The sequence below is a fragment of the Macrobrachium rosenbergii genome, chromosome 14 (genome assembly GCF_040412425.1).
Source record: "Macrobrachium rosenbergii isolate ZJJX-2024 chromosome 14, ASM4041242v1, whole genome shotgun sequence".
Lineage (NCBI taxonomy): Eukaryota > Metazoa > Arthropoda > Malacostraca > Decapoda > Palaemonidae > Macrobrachium > Macrobrachium rosenbergii.
Genome location: NC_089754.1, coordinates 32,209,884 through 32,231,976, shown reverse-complemented (window position 1 = coordinate 32,231,976; position 22,093 = coordinate 32,209,884). Strand labels below are relative to the sequence as shown.

The window sequence follows — 22,093 nt, the reverse complement described above, 5'->3', positions numbered from 1 at the left end:
CGGTTTCTCCTTTTCAAGGAAATTTTAATGCTTTTATCATTATTTATATATTATTGCATAATAAATATTATATTTAAAAGTGAAATATAAAATAAAAATGTTTTATATTCAGAATATCAAAATTAGGACAATAGTCGTTTAGTTGTCCAGGCATGGTATATGAAGTCATTAGCTAATTACAGTATTTTATATATATATATATATATATATATATATATATATATATATATATATATATATATATATATATATATATATATATATACACACACACACACACATGAAGCTCTTTGATTTATTTCTGGTCTAAATGTATTCAATCATTGTAACAAAAACTATTAAAACAAATATACAAGAGAATACTATTATTGTTTACCATATAATAATAGTTGGCAACTTTTCAGAACGTATGCCTAAGAAATAACTATTGTTTTAAGGTTATACATTAGATATAAGAAATGTTATAATTAATACAAAACAATAAACATGTAAGTTATAAAAATATTATTTTAATCGCCTATCTAGTCTAAAATTTAGAGATCTTAGAAGCTTTTTGGTACATCGACTTGGTGCAGGGATTAGAATTAACCACAACGTAACGACCACAAATCATTAAGTAAACAATGAAGTAACTTTGAATTCAATACAGCCGAATCCTTCTCAACATTCATATACGTACATCATACTCTCTAATTATATGGATATGCTGAACAGATATGGAAATAAATCTTACCTACAAGATCATAGTTTTACCCCCTTGTCTATTCTCATTGCTTTCCCTAAATCAAGTTTTGTTTCTTTTTTCATCGGTGAAAGCTTTATAGCAAATCTGCTGTTCATTTTCAAACCATATAATTTAACCCTCCGATCTTAATTTGATATCTCATTTTTAATCATTTACTGAACTGTAGCTGCAAGAACCATCAGCTGAACACCAATCAGCCGTGCTAATTTAAGAGTCCCTCAAAATATATATCAACCAAGCCTGCATTATCTGGTATCATACTTCAAGACATGTCAACCATTATTTTGCTACCTTTTTCAGCAAATCTGTAGACCAACATCTGGCACAGCCTTCACTAACAATTCATAGCTCCTAATTATTTTTCTTCGTCCCATTTTCATTAACCTTCATATACATCCTCCAGTATAATGCGCTTGCTTCAACCTTACGGGTTTGTATGAATATAATAGTCTGTATAGACAGAATTAAAAAGAGTAAGCTGGGTTACTTTGATTTTTGACAAGCGGCCTATATTCATATATATGTCTGTCATAAGTATGGTATCTGTGGTGGAAACTTTAGGTTTTGCTGGATACACTTACCTTGCTATCCTTAGCCCTATGGACCTTTTCCGTTAGAGACATGATAACACAGTGTCTCATATTTTGTGTCTTTCAAATCTTGCAGCCAAAGAGACTTCGTTTTGTATGTACCCTAATGATTATATCTACCTCACCGTCATCTGAGATATTTGCTATCCTAATCTCGTTTGTCTTCTTCCTCATCAACGTTAGCCTTGATTCCATCTTTCTACGCAGTCTTTTTTCTAACAGTCTGTAGTATATATCTGGCAGAAAATCCCTTAAGTATTTGATCATCCATTGCCTGTTTAGTAAAGAATTGGAGTTTTGAACACAATGGATTTCTTCATCTGCAACTTCAGTTTGTTTGCATAACTGACTTGTGTTTGCAAATTGTTGTAATCGTTTCTTGCATCTTATCCTGTTCAGGTTTTCATTTTTCATTCTTCAGATTTCAGCCATTAAATTTCAAAGACAGTGTGCAAACTCACCCATTATTTTTTCAGTTTATTGATCCCTTGTAATCTTTGAACCCTTTTACACAAATACGAGATATTCGATAATGCTTAAATCTGTTTTACGCTTTATCAGTGTTTATCGTTCAATATGCCATATCTACACTTTTATCACAGTACGTTGTTTTCTTCCACCTTTGCTTAGGCAGATTCATTTTCCAGTTCTTCGTAAATCTGAATCATGTACTCTTCACTAAGATGGGTTCTACTGTTTAATTACACCGACTTTCTATGCGAGAAGCATAATAGTCTTTCTTTAATTATACTTACGCTCTGATATTTGTTTATTTTTCCAAGTTCTTTATACTTACACCGATCAGAAATTCGGCAGCGTCCTCTCAACGGCACGGGTCCAGAGTTGCTTTCCAAACACGTCCATCCACGACAACTGTCTCACCACGACTGCTTGGTCAGACCAAGAGGTCAGACCATTAACATTACTTTCATGGATTCTATAAATGGTTCCAGACTTTCGAAATGGTGGTAATAATAATATAGATAAATTCACCTTAATATAAATGGACACAAGGTTCATATTTATTCGTCAACATCTCAATACGAACTTTTAATTGGTTATAATTTGACTTGTGCTGAAAATAGAGAATTCTGAATTCTGTCTTGTTGCAAAGACTTACAGTTATGAATAATGGATAATATGAGTCAGTGTAAAGGAAGAGGCTAGATTTTTTATCAAGCAAGAAGGTATCCCAGGAACTAAACTATTTGGAAATATGGAAACACGAAGGAAGGAATAAAAGACTTGACTGTTTTAAAAGCGTTATGACATGCAACCAAGTCTCCAAGAAAACTACAAACTACAGCTGACAAACAGAGGCCTGTATGAGGGACCAAATATGATTTATAGATTTTTTTAGGCATACATACCAAGCACTGGGGCAACTAAGGCCATTCAGCGCTGAAACGGAAATTGACAGTAAGCGTCTCGAAGGTGTAACAGGAGGAAAACCTCGCAGTTGTACTGTGAATTAATTGTTAGGAGAGGGTGGATAGTAAGATGGAAGAAAGAGAATGCGAACGGAGGTACAGTAAAAGGAAAAGCAATTGCAGCTAGGGGCCGAAGGGACCCTGCAAAGACCCTCAAGTAATGCCTATATTGCACCGCATGAGGTGCAGTGACGGCAGTACCCCACTACGGGTGTGGGGGAAAATATGGGCTGAAAGGAGGTACCCCCAAAATAAATCAGGATAATGATGATTTAAAAATGGACATTTGTTTCTTTTAAATCCAGATCTTATTAATGAGCCGTCCTTACTAATTTGAGCTCTGGAGGGTGGGAAGGGGATGAGAGGGAGAGTTTGGAACTTTCATTCATTAGAAATTAAAACTGGCAATGAGAGAAGCGTCAATACTTTTGCGAGTAGTTTTTATATACTTAATTAATGAAAGTTCAGATTCGTGAACTCAAATAACAGATGAAATATTTACTATTTTGTTGACAAATCTGAGATCAAAAAATGTTTTAAGTCTATGCAGAAGAATCGGTTTTGAGAAAGACCACTGACTGAGGAATAATGATTCTGACCAACTTAGTTTTCATAATAATTCTTGTGTTTTTATGACAAAAACTTACTCCCAAGTGAAAAAATCGAACTAGGTATTAGACCAATAAGTAATGAATAAAGAAAATGAAGATTTCATTTCATATAATTAGGTTCTCCACATCAAAATATGACAATTTTTTTTTAGTAACATTATGCACATAAAGAAATATGACAAAACCTGCAAGCAGCCTTTAAAGGAAAACTTCATTTACAGAATATTTCGCACATTACAACTCTTTAGCAAGGGTTAGTCATACTTTGATTGTGTTAAGTTTTTGTTGCTGTCAATTTTGGGGGAAAGTATTGGATACAATGCCTCTTCCATTCTCACTAAGTAAAAGGTAATGATCAATGTGATGTTAAGTGTAATCAGTACCCTCAAATTTAGTTGGAAGTGTCTCCAGTAGGAGGAGTCACAGACCCAGAACAATATTTGCCATCTATCGTATTGTCCTTAATCCAGTCGAGATATAGGCTGACTCTCGTGTAAATAACTGGCATTTTCAGTTTTCCACATCCAGTGCCGAAAGACACCACTCCCACGAGGGTGTGAATGCCCCCTTCAGCAGTAGACAGAGGTCCCCCAGAATCACCAAAACAAGGATCTTCGTCACCCGCTTCCTCTTGCATCTCGCAGGCCAAATTCACCATATCCTGCGTGTCGTTTGCGAGGCTTCCTTTGCACAGAACAGGAACAGTGCTCTCCCTCGAAACACTAGGAGTAGAGACACTTACATTCTGGGCCCTCCAGCCAGCTACGACGTCGTTTTCACCTTTATTTGTCAAGCTGTCGTCCGCTGGAAGGCATATGGGCCGTCCCTTCCTCCTGATGATGGGTCTCCTGAGGTTGATGAGCCCTATGTCATTTTCCCTGCTCTCGTGATTGTAGTTCTCGTGGACGACAAGACTCTTCGCTCGTGTTCCCAAGGCCGGGAATTTAAAGTGTTTCGATGATCTCTTGACCTTGATCTCCCCTGGACTGACAGTATTGCCAGTGGCTGAATCCACCAAGCAATGGGCAGCCGTCAAGACGTAACGGTCCGCTATGATGGCTCCGCTGCAGGAGATCTTTTGCTTGTCGATGTTCTGGTTCAAGATGCCCACTATCCAAGGGTATTCATCTAGTGGTTGCACTCTTTGCAAGAATGGGAATTTATCTTGTTGTGGCACTGTCTGTGATAGTTTTGCCTCGTTAGCCACACCGCACTGACAGTTTATGAATGGGTCGCCACCGTTATCTGGAATAAAAATGGATACTTAAAAATAATCTGTTCTGGAGGGAATTCTCATGTTCAGCATAATGACAAATTTTGACATATTCCTTTGATGACATTGCTGGAAAATGACTGTGCAGACATAAAGCTTCAGTCACTTCTAGAAACCTTGAAATTCTCGTCTTGAAAAACCTTAATCACTTTAGCCTGATAATAAGATAAATACATCCGTGCCTTCGTACACAAACAAAAAACCATGCTCCGTCGAAAGGGAATATATGAGGATAAATCATCTAGCACAATAATTTATCTCGTGTCATAATAAAAAAAAGTTTCACGAAAAAGCTTCGTAAAATCCGTCCTTGCTTCATATCAAAACACCACGATTGTTCTCGAGTGACTCACGGCCCAGAATTACCAACAAAATGAAAATCGACATTAATAGCTATTCTCATTTGTATTCTGCTGTTCTCTGTTGATATTATTATTTCTATTTGGGAAACAGATATCTGTTTGAAAGCTGACCTTGCGTGGTAATAACTTTTTTTTTTATTTGGCTGGTTCGTGTAGGCTATATGTATATTTAGAATAATAATAATAATGATGAAGATATTAAAAGATAAAATAATACTAACTGTCATGAGACCTGAGAATGACTGTACGTTTTGGTTAATAATAATAATAATAATAATAATAATAATAATAATAATAATAATAATAATAATAATAATAATAATAATAATAACAGGAATGAAATGGCCTTTTATAAACATACTCCCTATAACAATAACAACAACAACAACAATAATAATAATAATAATAATAATAATAATAATAATAATAATAATAATAATAATAATAATAATAATAATGGATATACAACAGCAAGAGATGAAGGACAGGATCAGGAAAGAATATATGCAGAGACTTGAGGCGATACTCAAGTCGAAACTCAACGCCGGAAACACGATGAAATCCATAAACACATGGGCAGTGCCAGCAATCAGATACAGCGCGGGAGTAGTGGAGTGGACGAAGGCTGAACTCTGCAGCATAGACCAGAAAACTAGACAACAAATGACAATACACAAAGCACTACACCCAAGAGCAAATACAGACAGACTATACATAACATGAAAGGAAGGAGGGAGAGGCCTACTAAGCATAGAGGACTGCGTCAACACCGAGAGCAGAGCACTGGGGCAATACCTGAAAACCAGTGAAGAAGAATAGCTATGGAGTGCATGGGAAGGACTGATAAAAGTAGACGAAGACACAGAAATATACAGAGACAGGAGAATGAAAGACAGAACAGAGAAATGGCACAGCAAACCCATGCACGAACAGCACATGAGACAGACTCAAGAACTGGCCAGCAAAGAAACATGGCAATGGCTACAGAGGGGAGAACTCAAGAAGGAAATAGAAGGAATGCTAACAGCAGTACGTACAAGATCAGGCCCTAAGAACCAGATATGTTTAAAGAACAATAGATGGAAATAAAATCTCACCCATATGCAGGAAGCGCAATATGAAAGACGAGACCATAAGCCACATAGCAAGCAAATGTCCAGCGCTTGCACAGAACCAGTGCAAGAAACACCCGCTAGCTTGCAGTAACAAGTGGTACGAACACCAACCTGAGGGGGTGATAGAAAACGATCAGGCAAAGATCCTCTGGGACTATGGTATCAGAACAGATAGGGTGATCCGTGCCAATAAACCAGACTTGACAACGATTGACAAAATCAAGAAGAAAGTACCACTCATTGATGTCGAAGTACCAGAGTAGATGAGAAAGAAAGAGAAAAAACTGATAAGTATCAAACCTGACCCATAATTACAGGAACACTAGGCACGATCCCAAGATCCCTGAAAAGGAACCTGGAAAAACTAGATGCCGAAGTAGCTCCATGACTCATGCAGAAGAGCGTGCTATTAGAAACAGCGCACAGTGAGAAAAGTGATGGACTCCTAAGGAGGCAGGATGCAACCCGGAACCCCACACTGTAAATACCACCCAGTCGAATAGAATGACTGATAGAAAAAAAAAAAAACAGGAAAGTAATGGCTTTTTTTTGGGCATATTCCTTATGACTCAATAATAATAATAATAATAATAATAATAATAATAATAATAATAATAATAATAATAATAATAATAATAATAATAATAATTTCGCATTCTCGGGTCATCCTAGCAGGAGATACAACGCCCCAAGCAAATGGGGTGTCGGCTCCAGCTTTGCAGGTGTAGCTATTGTTTATCGCTATTGTTTTCTGGGACAACCCCCTCCCCCCTACCCCAACACCCCCGTTTTGTTTAGTGCACTGCTTAGTCTGACGATATTTAATTTTATCTCCTTTCGTAGGAAAATTAAAATACAATGAAGGACATAAACGTATAGTAACTGGCTTAGTGAAATATCATTCAGACATTTCAACCGTCATTCAAAGGACATAAGCAATGCGTTTCCTCTTAAAAGATGGTGGCTAAAGATATCAAGTCTTTTTTGGGGTGAAGTTGCTGGTCATGCTCCCTTTCTTACCATCCTTGGTTGTGGCCCACCGCAGTGAACTAACGAGCAGGCATATAGTTCTCTGCTTCAGCCCGTAGAGGTGTTAATGGCATTTAACACACCGCTATTTTATAGAATTATATAAAAATCTCATAACTGACACGTGATTTCTCTTCTGTGTGAAAAACTAATTAATTAGGTAACCTCACTTCAAATACACCTTACTATAATAATAATAATAATAATAATAATAATAATAATAATAATAATAATAATAATAATAATAATGAGAGAGAAGAAGAGAGAAGAGAGAGAGAGAGAGATAAGAGAGAGAGAGAGAGAAGAGAGAGAGAGAATCTACGATAATTATCACTTACTATAAACTTTCCTCCTGATATAATACTGATTGTTAAATAAGTCCTTGAACTTCATTGCATAATCTGTTCCATTTTTCTGCCAGTAATAATAATGATTTTCAATAATTTCCTTGCACACGCTCGCATAATAGGTGTTACTGATGTTACTATCTCTATAACACATTCTAACGTAACCATTGTTACTTCTAAATTCCTTTAGAGTCTCAGACCAAAGTCTAATTAGATCAGACTCACAAAACATTCCCTCTTTCATTCACGAATATAAAATCATGAACGAAACTCTCCCTCATTCATTCACAAAAAGACAATCAGCCAATTACTGAAAAAAAAACCTGTGAATCTAATACACGAATCTCATTTACTATTCGCCACAGCTGTTTTGACAGTTACTGACGGCTGGTGGCACTCACTTTCTCTACCGGTATTCTTACTGGCGTTCCACGCACTCTTGTGACAGCAGACTTTTCTTCTCGGGCAAATATAAACAGGTAAGCCTTGTCTGCAGTTCCTTTTCGCTGCTTTTGAAGAGACGCACCTGCCATTGTGTGTATCGCATCGTTTGTCCTGGAGATAAAAAATATGATTTATGACAGTTGGTTGGATAATTTCGGCGTTTATTAATTTGTATATCAATTATTATGTTAGTTTTAAATATATTCTTTGATTGTAAAGGAAATATGTACGACCAGTGTGGATTATAGCCCTTAATCACTTACAGGTGAGAGGATGGATCTTCAACCTAATGTGCCTCCTAAATGACTTTTATCCTAAATTATTTATTTTTTGCGGCTTATCATTAGCGTTATGAATTTCTAAATATCAACGCCACACTTTTCGTTTTAGTACGACAAAGTATCAATAACAGCCTCCCAGGTCTTCAAACTTTGTAGGGATACTTGACCAAACTGTAGCCTTCCTGGATTTTTGAACATCAAAGTTCATGTGGAAATCGTTGTTATTTAACTTCTTACATTTCTGGTTGTGACTTGAAAAGGAGACATTTGATTGGCAGTCCTCTAATTATTTTAAAAATTTTATTTATGGGTAAGGTTTTGTTAGGAAGTAAGGACGACCAGACACACCTGGGTTGATTCTGCTAACACCAGAATTCTATATGTTCCTTAAGCGTTCCTAAGACACAGTCTAAGCAAAAGGGGCTAACAAAATTGAACTTTAACAAGGCAGTAATGACAAATAAACTTAAAAATCTTACCTTGACGAAAGCATCTACACAAACTATCGATACCAGGAACAGTATGGCAAAAACTCTCATGTTCTGAAGCAATGCCAGAGAAGACACTTATCCAGATTCTTACTGCAAAGTAACGGTTACTACCCCACACGCGTGCACACACGTAACGTCGCGTACTGAATTATCATAACCTCACTTCAGAATCGAAGCGGACTCTCCACTCACTCAGTTTGCCACGCTATATAACCGGTGAAAAAAAACCCACACACACACGACAGAGTTTCCCCAGGGACCTAGTTCTCCCTCCACACACATGGCGTTATTTCCTGATGTAAATGTGGAGCACGTTGTTGCTTCGTGCGTTTGTTAACGACACCTGTTCGGTTACAACAGAAAGCAGTAAGCACAAAAGCCTGTAGTGCGAGGCAATGTTATTATTCACAGGACGTTCGTTTCAGCGGGATGTTTACATTGGGCAAACGCCCGGTTGTGGTGGGACTTCTCTCGTTCGTGGAGGCGGGGAGACGAGTTTTGTATGTGTGTGTTTGGATGCTATGTATAGCATGCAACTGCATTCTGTATTCATAAAAAATTAACATACTTATATTGAAGTTTGGGATTTCGTCAATACAAATAAAATATTTAAACAAGAATCTGTAATCATTACAAACACTTCAGCAGTACATTAACCCAGCAAATATTCTGGACTCCGTAATTATCACGAAGAACAGGTGCTACCAAATTATAAAGTATTATCAATTCTCCCTTCCTATTTATCATTAATAAACCAGAAATACAATGCTATGATATGTTTAATGTACGATATTTATCTGATATCGACTTACCTTTCATTCATTATTTCTCCTCATTTTGTACTTTTTTCACCTAAGAGCGTTATTCCACAGAAGTTTTACTTTACAAAGTAATTCTTTTTTATGCAAGCTTATTTGAAATAATAGTAGTAACTACTATAAAAAGATTCAAATAACAAGAAGTATCATAATTATGATTCATTGGAGTGTAAAACACCTTTCTTAGAATCGTCCCGCAAAAACCTGTGGTATCCCCATACGCCCCAGTTATCGAATTTCACCTGTGTTATCGAATTCCACGACTGGTTTCAAATACCGCCCGTGGCTTTGAATTCCACCTCATCCGTGATTTCGAATTCTACCCGTGATATCGGATTCCATCCTTGGTACCGAGTTTTCCCTGTATTTTCGAATTCCACCTCTCGTATCGAATCCACCCCCACTCGCGGTATCGAATTCTACCTGTGGTTTGAATTCCACCTGTGGTTTAGAACTCCAACTGTGGTTTCAAATTCCACGTGACAAGAGGCAACTGTCTTAGCAAACTCCAGGTACAGAATGGGGGCGTATTATCATAATATAATAGTCCGGTACTCTGCGTCATCATGACCGATTTAATTTTTGTCTTACAGAGATATTCAGGTCGCCCTTGTTTTCCGGTCGTTCACCTGCTGACTGATAGATCTGTTATAAACTAGTTTGAAAGTAAGTGATTTTTTTACCACTGGGTGCTGTTCTTCCAGGTCTCTCTTCGATGACTGGTTGAACTGGTTGGTTCGTTGACTGCAAAAAGGATTTCCATCCAGAGTTATGAAAATAATTGTTAAATAATGATCTAAGAAGCAAATAATCAGTTACAAGTTTGAAGCATAATATTTATTTATTAGTGTTTAAAGAGTTTTTCTTTATTATAAAACATTATTTTTAAAGCTTGTAGTCTTTTTAATGTTTTAAAGATATTTAAATCCAAAAACATTCCTTGCTTTGTTTGGAGATTAACAGAAAAGCACAGCAAACCTCACCTCCATCTCACTGCCAGTATGATTTGCCCGCAATGTCCGGTTGATCTGATAAGGCGATGAGTGTTATCTCTACAATGTGTAATTAATTTACGTAATTCTATGTAAACTAAAGTCATGCTTAATGGCCATAACTACATGTTTGTTATCTTTGAAACACCAGATTTAGCTAATTATTTAAAAAAATATACTATTAGCACTTGGATTTTTTCAAAGGCCTTAAATGTTTATATTTATATGATAAAATTTCTTGGAAAGGTTTAAGATCACCACACGCACACACACACACACACACACACACACACACACATATATATATATATATATATATATATATATATATATATATATATAAAAAGGTAAAAAGGCACATAAAACACTGTATGAACATTGCAACCACATATTTCGAGCGCTTCCTTCTGTGCCCCTGTTCACTGGTAATATATGGACAGATGATAGATACAAGGTATATATACTAAACATATGTAGGTGTGGCAGTAGGTCTCGTTGGCAAGCAGGTGGCCATTGACCCAGGAAGGATGGAAATTAAGGTATTCCCTTCTGATTTTGGGCTTCGTTAGCTCCCTTCTGGTGATGCGTCTGGTGGTCATGTTTTCTGAAACACCTTCTTAAGAAGAGGCCTCAGGATTAACCCGTCAATGTCATCCGATTTCAAATGTCCTCCCGACAGGTTCATATTGTTAGATTGACTGATGATAGCAGATTCCAGCATTTTCCTTTTGTACGGACAACTACTTTTGAAAACCAGCTCTGCCCCACTCCAGTTTATGGTATGGCCTTCATCCCTAATATGTAGGAAAATCCCCGAACTCTCTGAAGCATATCGCACTGATCTTTTGTGCTCTGTTATTATTTGCAAGATGAACCTACCCGTCTCCGCCACTTAAATCTTCTTACAATTGCTGCACAGGACCTTGTAAACTCCTGCTTCTTTCCCCCCCCCCTTTTTTTTTTTTATTTAAGAAGATAGTGATTAAATGTGCCGAAATTACATTCCTTAGCCTATGGAAAACAACTAGGTTCATTCTTAGCCCAAGAAGGCCGCAAAGGTAACCAGAGGGAGCGACTCCTGGCAGGATCATTGCCAGCATCTACGATAATGGCACTGTGCCAAGTTGGCACTCATATAATAATAACTAAGGGTGATGGCATATCGTATTTTAAATGCATCATGCTGTGGTAGGCATGAAAGGGAAGTCATAGGACTTATACAGTTGGCATATCTGTCAGTGGCACTCTGCATTGGCAGAGGGGATTAAGGTAAAATGGGGCCTTGGTAAGGCATAAAATAAATGTGAGTAATAATCAAAAGTAAGGAAGGGAAATGTTAAAGGAAAAGAATAAGGGATAGAGTTATAAGGAAAATAAATAGGTGAAGGACCCTGATATCCTCTTCTGGATAGAGGTGCCAAACCCTTCATAGGGAAAAGGGATGGCACTGTGCCAGTTTGGCACGGGTGCCAGGAGAGCTCGGAGGCTCTCTTTAAGCTACCTGGAATTATCCATGCCTGTGGCATTTCCTCCACAGACCTCTCTTACTTTGATGGTTTGTCTTGGTCGGGGAATCAGTGGAACTGAGCCCGGGAAGGGTATTTGAGTACCGCCTGTGTCGGCTTCTTTGACAGCTGATGCAAGGGCCTTTTTACAAGCTCTACCATGACCTGTCGCAGTTCCTTGAGTTCATTGGCTGTTTGAGACATGGCAGAATCCTTACTCACTGTTGTGTCTGCAGCGGACTGAGACAGAGAGGAAGAGGTAGTGGGGGGCATGAGAGGCTTGAAGGTAAGAGTGACCAGCTCAGGCATGGGTTGCAAGGCCGCACCTCTGGGTGAGCTTCTGCTGTGTTTGGAAGGATCCATCTCTCTTACTAGCAATGGTAGTGGAGCCAGGCTGCGAGAAGAGAGGGGACCTGGACTGGGATCTCTGGAATGGAGATCAGGGGAGTGCTCTGGCGCTGGCACTAAGGCAGGGTCAGGCACTGATTGTTGATTCGGAAATTGTGAATCAAGTGTGGGATCTCCTGGAGGGGGATCTACTTGGGGTCCTGGCACTGGCACTGGGGCAGGGCCAGGCACCGGAATGGGATTTGGAATTGATCTTGATGGAGGGGGCCACTGCACATTGCACTCAGGTGGCACTGACTGAAATGAATGCGGGCATTCGAGGCTTACTCGTGCCTAATGAATGATTTGGGGGATTTGGACCCCTGGATTGCTGTAACTTAGATGGGGACAGGAAGTCCTGTCCCAGGAGGGTGTCATAACCTCCAGGAATGTGTCTAGCTACTGCGAGGTTGCAGATTTCAGATCTGTGAGGTCATGTGACCCTCAACTTGACAGTAGGAAGTATCATCTTGAAGTGATTGATACCTTCAATCGTGACGAGTTTAGGTCTGTTAATGGTAGCTCCAAGGGGAACTTTGTCTTCCCTTATGAGGGACATTTGTGTGCCAGAATCATCAAATGGCTTGACCTGGCTGGCGGGGCACCTACCTTGGGGAAGTGCCACATAAATGAGACCCTGGGCTGGAGGACCTAAAGATACTGGGTTGGTGACTGCCAAGGCAAGGGTGGGCGTACTTGACTTATTATTATTAGGGCATTTTGCCCATTGGGCAGAGTGCCCATAGACTTTGCAAGCGGGGCAATAAGTCCGACTATAATCTTTACCTGGCACTGTTCCATTGGAAGGAGCAGGTCCTTTACCCTTTGTCCATGGCCCGAGTGTGGTGCGTTGGGGTGTTGTCCCACTTGAGGACATAGAGGGGTCTTCTGGCTGATTCTCAGCCTTCGAGCAGCACTGTTCAGTGGGGTGCTCTATTCAACAATACCCACACATGGGTTTCTTATGAGGGTGCCCGTTCTTGTGAAGTTGCTAGGAGTTGGTTGAGGCAGGCGAGGAAGGATATAATTTTCGTCCATGGGAACTAAGATGGGGATGATGCATATCCCATATGTCAGCCCAACGGCAGCACTCGACCACTGTCTTAGGCGCCTTATCGCATAGATGAGTGACGAGAGCTAGTGGGGCATAAAATAAGAAGTCCTCGAGCTGGAAGAGTTCGAAGACATCCTCCACACTAGTGGTTTTCAGAGATTCTAGCCATTGTTTTAGGGCCTGGGTCTTTTTGAAGATCCACTCAGACCAGGTTTGGCCTGATTCCTTGGGCATATTTATCCACCTTTTCCTCCAACAGTCGAGAGTTATTTCAAAAGCCTTTATAATGGCTTGACGGACAAGGACAAGATTTCCTTGATCCTCAGGAGGGAGAGCATTGAATGTAATGGCACCCTTCCCTTCAAGGTGCTTTCCCAGGATCAGAGACACTTCTTCGGTAGAGGGCTGATAGGTCGTTAGGACCTTTTCAATATGGTTGAGCCAGGGTTCAGGCTCGGCCTCTTCCCATTTTCTTATGAGGGTGCCCACACTGCTGAGGGTTCCCACACTGCTGAGGGTTGAGTGAGGAGAGGGTGTTGGTGTGTTGCGCCTGTCGTGAGCTGCCATTGCAAGCTGATGAGGTCTCTTTCTTTCTCCCTATCCTGCCTTTCTGCCTCTTCTTGTTTCTCCTGGGCTATTCTTTCTTTCTCCTTCTCTTGTCTTTCTGCCACTTCTCGTTTCTCCTGGGCTTTTCTTTCTCTCTTGGACCCAATCCCTCAGGGCTTGTCCTGACAGTCCCATGTCCTTTCCAGCAGACATGCAGAACTTGAAGTCCTCATTTTGCTGGGCTCTGGATGTCACAGACATCTTGAGATAACCCTTATATGGGTGTGACCCACTAGAAAATCAATATGTCCGCAAAGACTCAGGGCTGTTCGAGTGAACAGGTTCAATATGTCTGGCGAGACTCAATGCTGTTAGAAATGAACAGATCCAGGGTGTCTAAAAAGACTCAGTTGTTCAGAATTAACAAAAATTAGTATGTCTGAATAAGATCAATTTTAGGGTGTCTGAAAGACTCAATTGTTCAGAATGCACAAAAATTAGCATGTCTGAATGAGACAAATTTCAGGGTGTCTGAAAAGACTCAGTTAAAAATCAATATGTCTGAATAAGACAAATTTCAGGGTGTCTGAAAAGACTCAATTGTTCAGAATGAACGAAAATTAGTATGTCTAAATAAGACTCAAATTTCAGAGTGTCTGAAAATATGTCTGAATAAGACAAATTTTAGGGTGTCTGAAAAGACTTAGTGGTTCTTAATGAACGAAAATTTAGCCCAAGCTAACGTAAGCCCTTATGCATATTTTATTTTGCGGAGAGATGCTCCAGAACTAATGAAAAGAAAAAGGTTTACGGGGTTATATACTTATGTTGTGTAAAGGAAATTTTCCTTGTGCTGTCAAATAATTTTAAATGTGGCGTAAAACAGTACATCGGTCCTATCGAATATTAAAATCTCCAACGCACGAGGGCAAGACAAAAATGCTTACTCTTAAAACATGCACGGGGCAGTCTGGACTGCCAAAAGTTTATGCGTAGGTAAGGAAAGAAATTGTTATTCTTCGTTATCAAAACAAACCTTACCTCGCACATGATTAACAGTAGTACTCCAATGTTCACTTCTGATCTCGTGACATCTGCCGACAATGAATGAATCAGGCAGGGTTGGGGGGCGTTTGTCTTGACTGCGTGTCTGGCCTTTTTGCCTGGGCCTACCCTTTTTCCCACGCTCGGGCCTCCCGCAGTAATGAATGAACGAGGAAATTCTGTTATGAACCAAACCTCGGTTCATCAGGCTCCATCATCAATTACAGAGAAATAGACTGGAAAGACTGGCAAAAGCCGAGACAACAACGGGAAAGGGGAACAACAAAACCAGCAAAATAACCTTAAAACTAGTTTATTAACATTAAGTAATATACATATTTACAATTGAGTCAAGTCTGGCGTAAATCAATAAATAAATATACCACATCACACAACCAAAGAGTCAGTCAAATAACAAAGATGTAGCAAAATTAGTTACTTTAAAATAAAATATTACCACACAAGCAAAAAGGAACAAATACCATATAAAAGTGAACAACATTTCAGCTACATCAAACAATAAATAAATAATACAGACAGCATAATGATTACAAGTGACGTCAATTAACATAAATAATGGTATAACCAAAAATACACAAACTGAGAAATCAATAAAACAGCACAAATAACAATAATCCAAATTATCATAAATACCAATTCACTCATAATTCATAAATATCTGTAACGACAATTCACATTCCACCTACAGTGCAAAACTGAACATCTACCCAGAGATGTCCCAGACCACTAACAAGGGTCACAGAGGCTGACCATCAAAGGTCATCGAGGATGACCATCCAACTACTGCCGTGAAGTCATCAAAACCGCCCCATAACGGCAAACAGGAACATCACGAAACACTGACGTTCACAGCAGAGTCGATGCGACAGCCAAACTACTGTCTCAGAGGAATGCCTCCTCTCCACTGATGACTAGGGTTAGTCATCAACTCATCCTCAAACTTGAACGAAGCTCACATCCTTGAATACTGTAGGGACCAACAGGTAACTACTACCTGCTGTTAAACACATCCATGCTGCTATGCTGTCTGGACCCTGACTCGATGATTACCCAAACTTGACTAACGTTCTGCCGAAGAAAGCAATAGACGTAAACTCTAACACAAAAAAAAAAAAACAAGCACCACCGGGAGAGGAGTGCACCCACAACAAGGAAACAATCGTTCCATACACAAAACCTTACATTCTCGCTGATATATTCGTCAATAAATAAATTTACAGGAATACCACGGGCTCGCCGAGGAATATCCTACTCAGCTAAAGAATTAAAGGTTTATTACTTTCAAAAATGCGGCGAGGTGCACGGACATATGGATAAAATTAGCGAGCAAAAGAAAGGGATTTATATATGAGAGCTGTGAGTGTGCAGTTTTTATAACAATGGAATTTCTAATGGAACTCACAAATCAAAGATGGCGGACGGTTAGGGATGGGCCCACAAGGCCTGGAATTGAAGATTCCGTGTTGGAATTACTATTCTCTCGTCATGAGATCGGAAATTTAGATTTCTAAATACTTCCTAGCTTTTCCTATTGATCAAGCGAGAGAGAGAGAGAGAGAGAGAGAGAGAGAGAGAGAGAGAGAGAGAGATAAATCCAGCAATGCGAAAATAACTGGAGTCAAAGCCTTGGTGGTCGCCTACAGTGTGCCTATCTGGTTATTCGGGTCTTTCAAATTGTCTTTATCATGTGGACGAAAGAATAGGGACTCTATTCCTTTTTATTAATTCTTCGACTGCGTTGCTCCCTAGCTTCCTATACTTAAAACATGCAGCTAACATGCGATAGCACAAAAATCTTGTGGAATTTTTAATACGCTCTCTCTTCTCATGAACTAATTTGGCATGCACGTGGTCTATCAATTACCTAACACTGATTGCAGTCACTTTTTGCACCTAGCATAAACCTAAACAAAACATTTTGACACGTATTTACGCTGTGGAACTGGCTCTTCTCATGTGCTTAAAATGGAGGGGGTATGATATCAGGGTCGTCTCTAATTATGCAGACCAGCTAGCAGTTGCTATTCCGCTGATAACTGCAAAGCAATGCATACTCGGCAAGGTACGCCAGTTGCTACGAATGTCAAGGGGATACTTACTTGATTCTGGGCAACAATGGATGAATGCAGGGAGTTCCTTACATTATCAAGAAATCTACTGTATTTATTACACATCTGACTCAACATTAAGACATCTTCGTAGACAAGCAAGGGAAAATCTGTGGCTTAGGGCCTTCTTCATGTGAGGGAAAATTACATAAAACTCAAGGGTTCTCTTAACTAGTTATATTTACATAACAAACACAGATCAGAAGAATGACGAAATTACTGGGCAGGTAATAATAAGGGCCTGCTAAATGAATGAATCCTACACAGGATAAATATTCTACGCCGATGATGTCTTCATTACAGGAAATATTGCAGTGGTGGTAGAAGTGGGACTGCACATGGATAGGGCCGAGTGATTCCACTGTCGGGGCCTATCTGCAATATATGCAAGATGGTTACTTACAAAATAATAAGACGCTCAAAGGGAACTGAGGGAATGCACAGATGGTGCCAAATAACTCAGTTCAACATTAAATGCATAATTATGTTAACACTGAAATGCTTCAACACGAATTACTGAAGGTGTTTGCACAATGGAAAATAAATGAAAATCAGACAGAGAAATAACAGGAATTGTGACTGACTAAGAAACCTTATTCCGGTACATTACCTTTGTCAAGATGATGGTGTCCTTGTTCGATAGGGCATTGGCAATGGAGGAGGGAATTAAAATGCCACTACAAAAGTATACTGGTTCGAACCGTGGGATCAAACACGTGGAAAGTTCGAGGGTCAGGCAAGGTTAAGGACATCTGTCCTCAGTGGTGTTCTGTGCGCTTCTCTTCATCTTGATTGCCTTTGTATCGTCTATAAATAACCTTCAGAGATTATGCTGTTGCATCCTTGTAGATGGCGCAACGGTCAATCTTCGTCACGCTTTCTATAATGACCTCATGGCATCAGTCAACCTTGTGGAGGGTTAACATAGTGGGGCGGCGTCGACTTTCTCTTTTTTGGCTCCTCCCTTGTCACTGCTTGATGCTAGGAAGGTATGACGGTCACCTGGAAACAAGGCCTTAGGGAGTCATTTGAACAGAGAGATGGGTTAGGCTTAACCACTTTGGGGAATGAAGGAAAGTTTATGAAGGGGCTAATGGAAACCCACAGTTCAAGTAATTAAAACAATTGAAATGAATCTTATTTCTTTCTCTGCTATGTTACAGATGTAAAAATGGGTGAGATGGCTTGGAAAGAGGTTCCTCTCGTTGCAATATATATATATATATATATATATATATATATATATATATATATATATATATATATATATATATATATATATATATATATATATATACTGTACTGTACTGGTGGGACTCATGGGGGCCTCATGGAGAATAATCTGGATATGTGAAATTTTTCTTTGTTAATTTTTCCTTTTATTGAGGTTTTAGCTCTTGTATTAATCCTTAATTTTAGTACATTAGATTACAGTTCCAATCTGGATCTACTGATGTCGTGACGAAGGCCGCAAATGAATGGTTGAAACAGCTGAAGAAAACAAAATGGAGCGAAGGATCAATGATTCTCATTCCCTTTCTTTGGAGTTTTGGCCTTGATGATAACTGGCTTTCAGTGAGAATTGCTATAAAGAAAGACTGTGCCCTAAAAGCATGCACACACACACTCATATAATATGCATATATATATTATATATACATGTATTTATATACATTTATATAATATATATTATGTACGGTATATGTACAAGCCATGTTTTAGTATAACTGTCAGGTATAGATGAACATAACAGACAATATCTGTAGCTAGTGCTGGTAATCGATAAAAGAAATGGAACAAACAATTTCTTCGTTACATGAAACTAACGGTGCGGTTATAAATATCCACTTATCATCACATCCTCCCTTATTTTCGAGCTGTAATTAGCCTTACATGGCGTTACATAAACTATTACACACACACACCTTTCTATTTCTTGACTGATTCACGAATTCTCATCCACTTATCAGCACCATCTTGAAGAATTCGATGAACGGCGAAGATTTCTCCAGTAAAGGGTCAGTCTAATCCTACTTCAAAATTCACTTTTCGAATTCAAATGAATTTGAAGGGCTATCATGCCAACGAATATCGTACTTGAATTAGAAAGAGTTGTCATAATTCAACCAGATGGTATATTCCTTTTATAGCAATCGTGAGTTAGGTATTTTTATCCTTGTAAATTTTCGTTTTGTTCATAATCGCATATTAAGAATTGCGTCGGACTTTGAGAAAAGAAATTAAATATTCCTCGGTCATCATAAGTTTTCTAAGGCGTGAATTTGTTAAGTCTAGAAATCAGGAGTTTTTATTGCAAATTTCTACTCTCGCAACAACTATTTGTTAGTGTACTATTCGGCGCTAAGCTTTTGTGGAGGTTTATTATAAATCTCACTGGGAAGCATTTTTATGATACGATGCAATTCCGAGATAAATATTTCAAAATATATCAAGAGATTTATGAAATGAAACATCAGAATATTTTGAAAGAATATATATATATATATATATATATATATATATATATATATATATATATATATATATATATATATATATATATATATATATATATATATATGGAGTTATTCAAGAACAATAAACAGCATCTTTCGTGTTCTCCATAATCCAGTCGAGGTATCTGGTCACTCTCGTGTAGACTCCAGGGGTATCTGGCCGGCCGCACCCATACCCAAAGGAAGTAATGCCCACCAGAGTGTGTCTCTCGCCCTCCCTCACAACCAGAGAGCCTCCGGAGTCTCCACTGCAGGCATCTTGACTTCCGTCAGCTGTGCCTGCGCAGAGCATGTTACTGGTTATCTTGATCGGGAGCTTTTCCTCGCATTTCTTGCTCTCGATGACGATCTTGGCCTCCATGAGGGCGTCCGACGAGACGGGGACGTCCTCGTCGAGGTACCCCCACCCGACGATGATGCCCGTCTTCCCTTCGTAAGTCTGGGCTCCGTCTGTGGGCAGGCAGATGGGTCTGACGGCGCCGCTCGCCGTCAGATCCAAAGGGTCTTTCAGCCTGATAAGGGCGATATCTTCGTCAAATCCATCGACTTCGTATTTCCTGTGGACTATGACGTCCCCGACTTCCAGGAGCGTCGTGACTTTTGGGATGTCGTCTTCAGTGCTTAGCTGGTCGTGGTCACCTACTGCTACTTTCAGGTCCTTGGGCTTGAACATGCCCTGTTCCATCGGGTTGTAGAGGCAGTGCCCAGCCGTGATGACGTAGCGGTCGTTGATGAGAGTCCCTCCGCAGAAGTATTCGTCCATGAAGTAGTCTCTCAGGCCGACGTGCCAAGGGTATCTGTTTTGGGGAGACACCTCGTGCCCGCCTATTATTCTCTGGGCGTTCACTTGCCCACATTTCCACTGCCTGCCTGGAAAGAAGTGTGAGATGAGATAAATGACGCAATCTAGCCAATTCTTCGCTTGGGAATGCTTGGTTATAAAGGACATCAGTTTTGTTAATAGACTGATTTCTTTTCAACATTGTTTAAAAGGGAAGCTAAATTTTCGAAGTTTTCTTTGCCTTTTGTTTTTCAATTTCTTTTCTCTGTAGAAATTTTTCCTAGTTATTCCTGCTTCCCATCTTTTCCTCTTCATTATTTTGCATTTTAGGTTTATATCTTCATTTTACATTTTTCTTTTACTTCACTCCCCTTTCTTTTTCTACCTCCTCTTCTCTCACTATTTTTCTTTATAACTTTTCTTTGTAGTTATTTATTTTAACTGTTATCATTACTTCCTTTGTATGCTGCCTTTACCTCCTCAGACGAAGAGTATAAAAATCTATTTATAACCTCATTAAAAAATAGTATAAGTAAAATGTAAATCATTCATCTGATCATCCACCTACTCCTGGATTCGCAGGAGATTACGCATGCGCAATTGTAAGAGTTTTTTGTGCCTTTTCCTAACTTTATTCTGAAAACGGGCGGGTGATTTCAAATAGTTTTCTTTTCACTATTTGGAAACTTTCGCACTATTTTTTTCCCGATAAGTACATACTTTGTTTATACCTTTTTGTAAGTTTATTTTCCAAACGTGATGATAATTTCAAATTTCACTCTTTCCTTGGAAACTTTCCGTACTATTTTGAAAACTATATGCCCCTGGATAATTCATTACTCGGGAAATACTATCAACTGAAGCAAATTCAAGTATTTAACAAGCAATCATTTCAAATAAGTCATACAATATCCATATACGTCAAAAATAAAATCCTTACGATACTACCCAGCAAACTATCACATCCACTTACGGGGAAAGCAGCAGGAACACTTCCTCGAACCGCACAGACTGTCGCCCGTAACGCCGTCGGGGCAGTGCTTCCTCTTCTTCGCCTTGCGGATACAATATCCGCCGCGGAGTCTGCAGGCTGGTGACGCTCCGCAGTGCTTGCTGTCTGGAATAATAATAATAATAATAATAATAATAATAATAATAATAATAATAATAATAATACTTGGCTAGCTGAAGAGAAATAATAATAATAATAATAATAATAATAATAATAATAATAATAATAAAAAACCTGGCTTGTTGAAGAGAAGCAATGATAACGTACAAAAGTAACCATGATATGTCAAATGATTGAGGAAATTTAGTGTTATTTATTAACATTTCTAATAATAAAGTTTTTTTGGTCTAAGTAACTATCAAGTAAAAATATTAAATAATTCAAAAGATAAAAGAAAAATAGCCATGATAAGCATAAATGAAAGAACAGAAAGGGAGAGAGGAATGGGACATGGATAAAATCCGACTGTACAAAGGAAGAATAAGAAGAAGAAGAAGAGTAACAAAAGATATAACAACCAAAAGAAGCAATATTAGAGAGACAATCCCACTGTACAGAAGAAGAAGAAGAAGAAGAAGAAAAAGAAGAAAA

General features: G+C 38.8%; 1 protein-coding gene across 1 annotated transcript in view; it reads right to left on the bottom strand.

Moving 5' to 3' along the window:
* LOC136845522 (transmembrane protease serine 9-like) overlaps positions 1-22,093 on the bottom strand; it is a 657,893-nt gene that overhangs the window by 39,048 nt on the left and 596,752 nt on the right. Inside the window, exons 12-19 of the mRNA XM_067115701.1 lie at positions 21,464-21,607; positions 19,785-20,579; positions 13,771-14,034; positions 13,030-13,353; positions 12,139-12,674; positions 8,707-8,769; positions 7,904-8,057; positions 1,327-4,621 (exon numbers count right to left, since the gene is read on the bottom strand). Coding sequence (XP_066971802.1) covers positions 3,768-4,621; positions 7,904-8,057; positions 8,707-8,769; positions 12,139-12,674; positions 13,030-13,353; positions 13,771-14,034; positions 19,785-20,579; positions 21,464-21,607 — 3,134 coding nt within the window. The 3' untranslated portion in view covers positions 1,327-3,767. The remainder of the gene's footprint in view (positions 1-1,326; positions 4,622-7,903; positions 8,058-8,706; positions 8,770-12,138; positions 12,675-13,029; positions 13,354-13,770; positions 14,035-19,784; positions 20,580-21,463; positions 21,608-22,093) is intronic.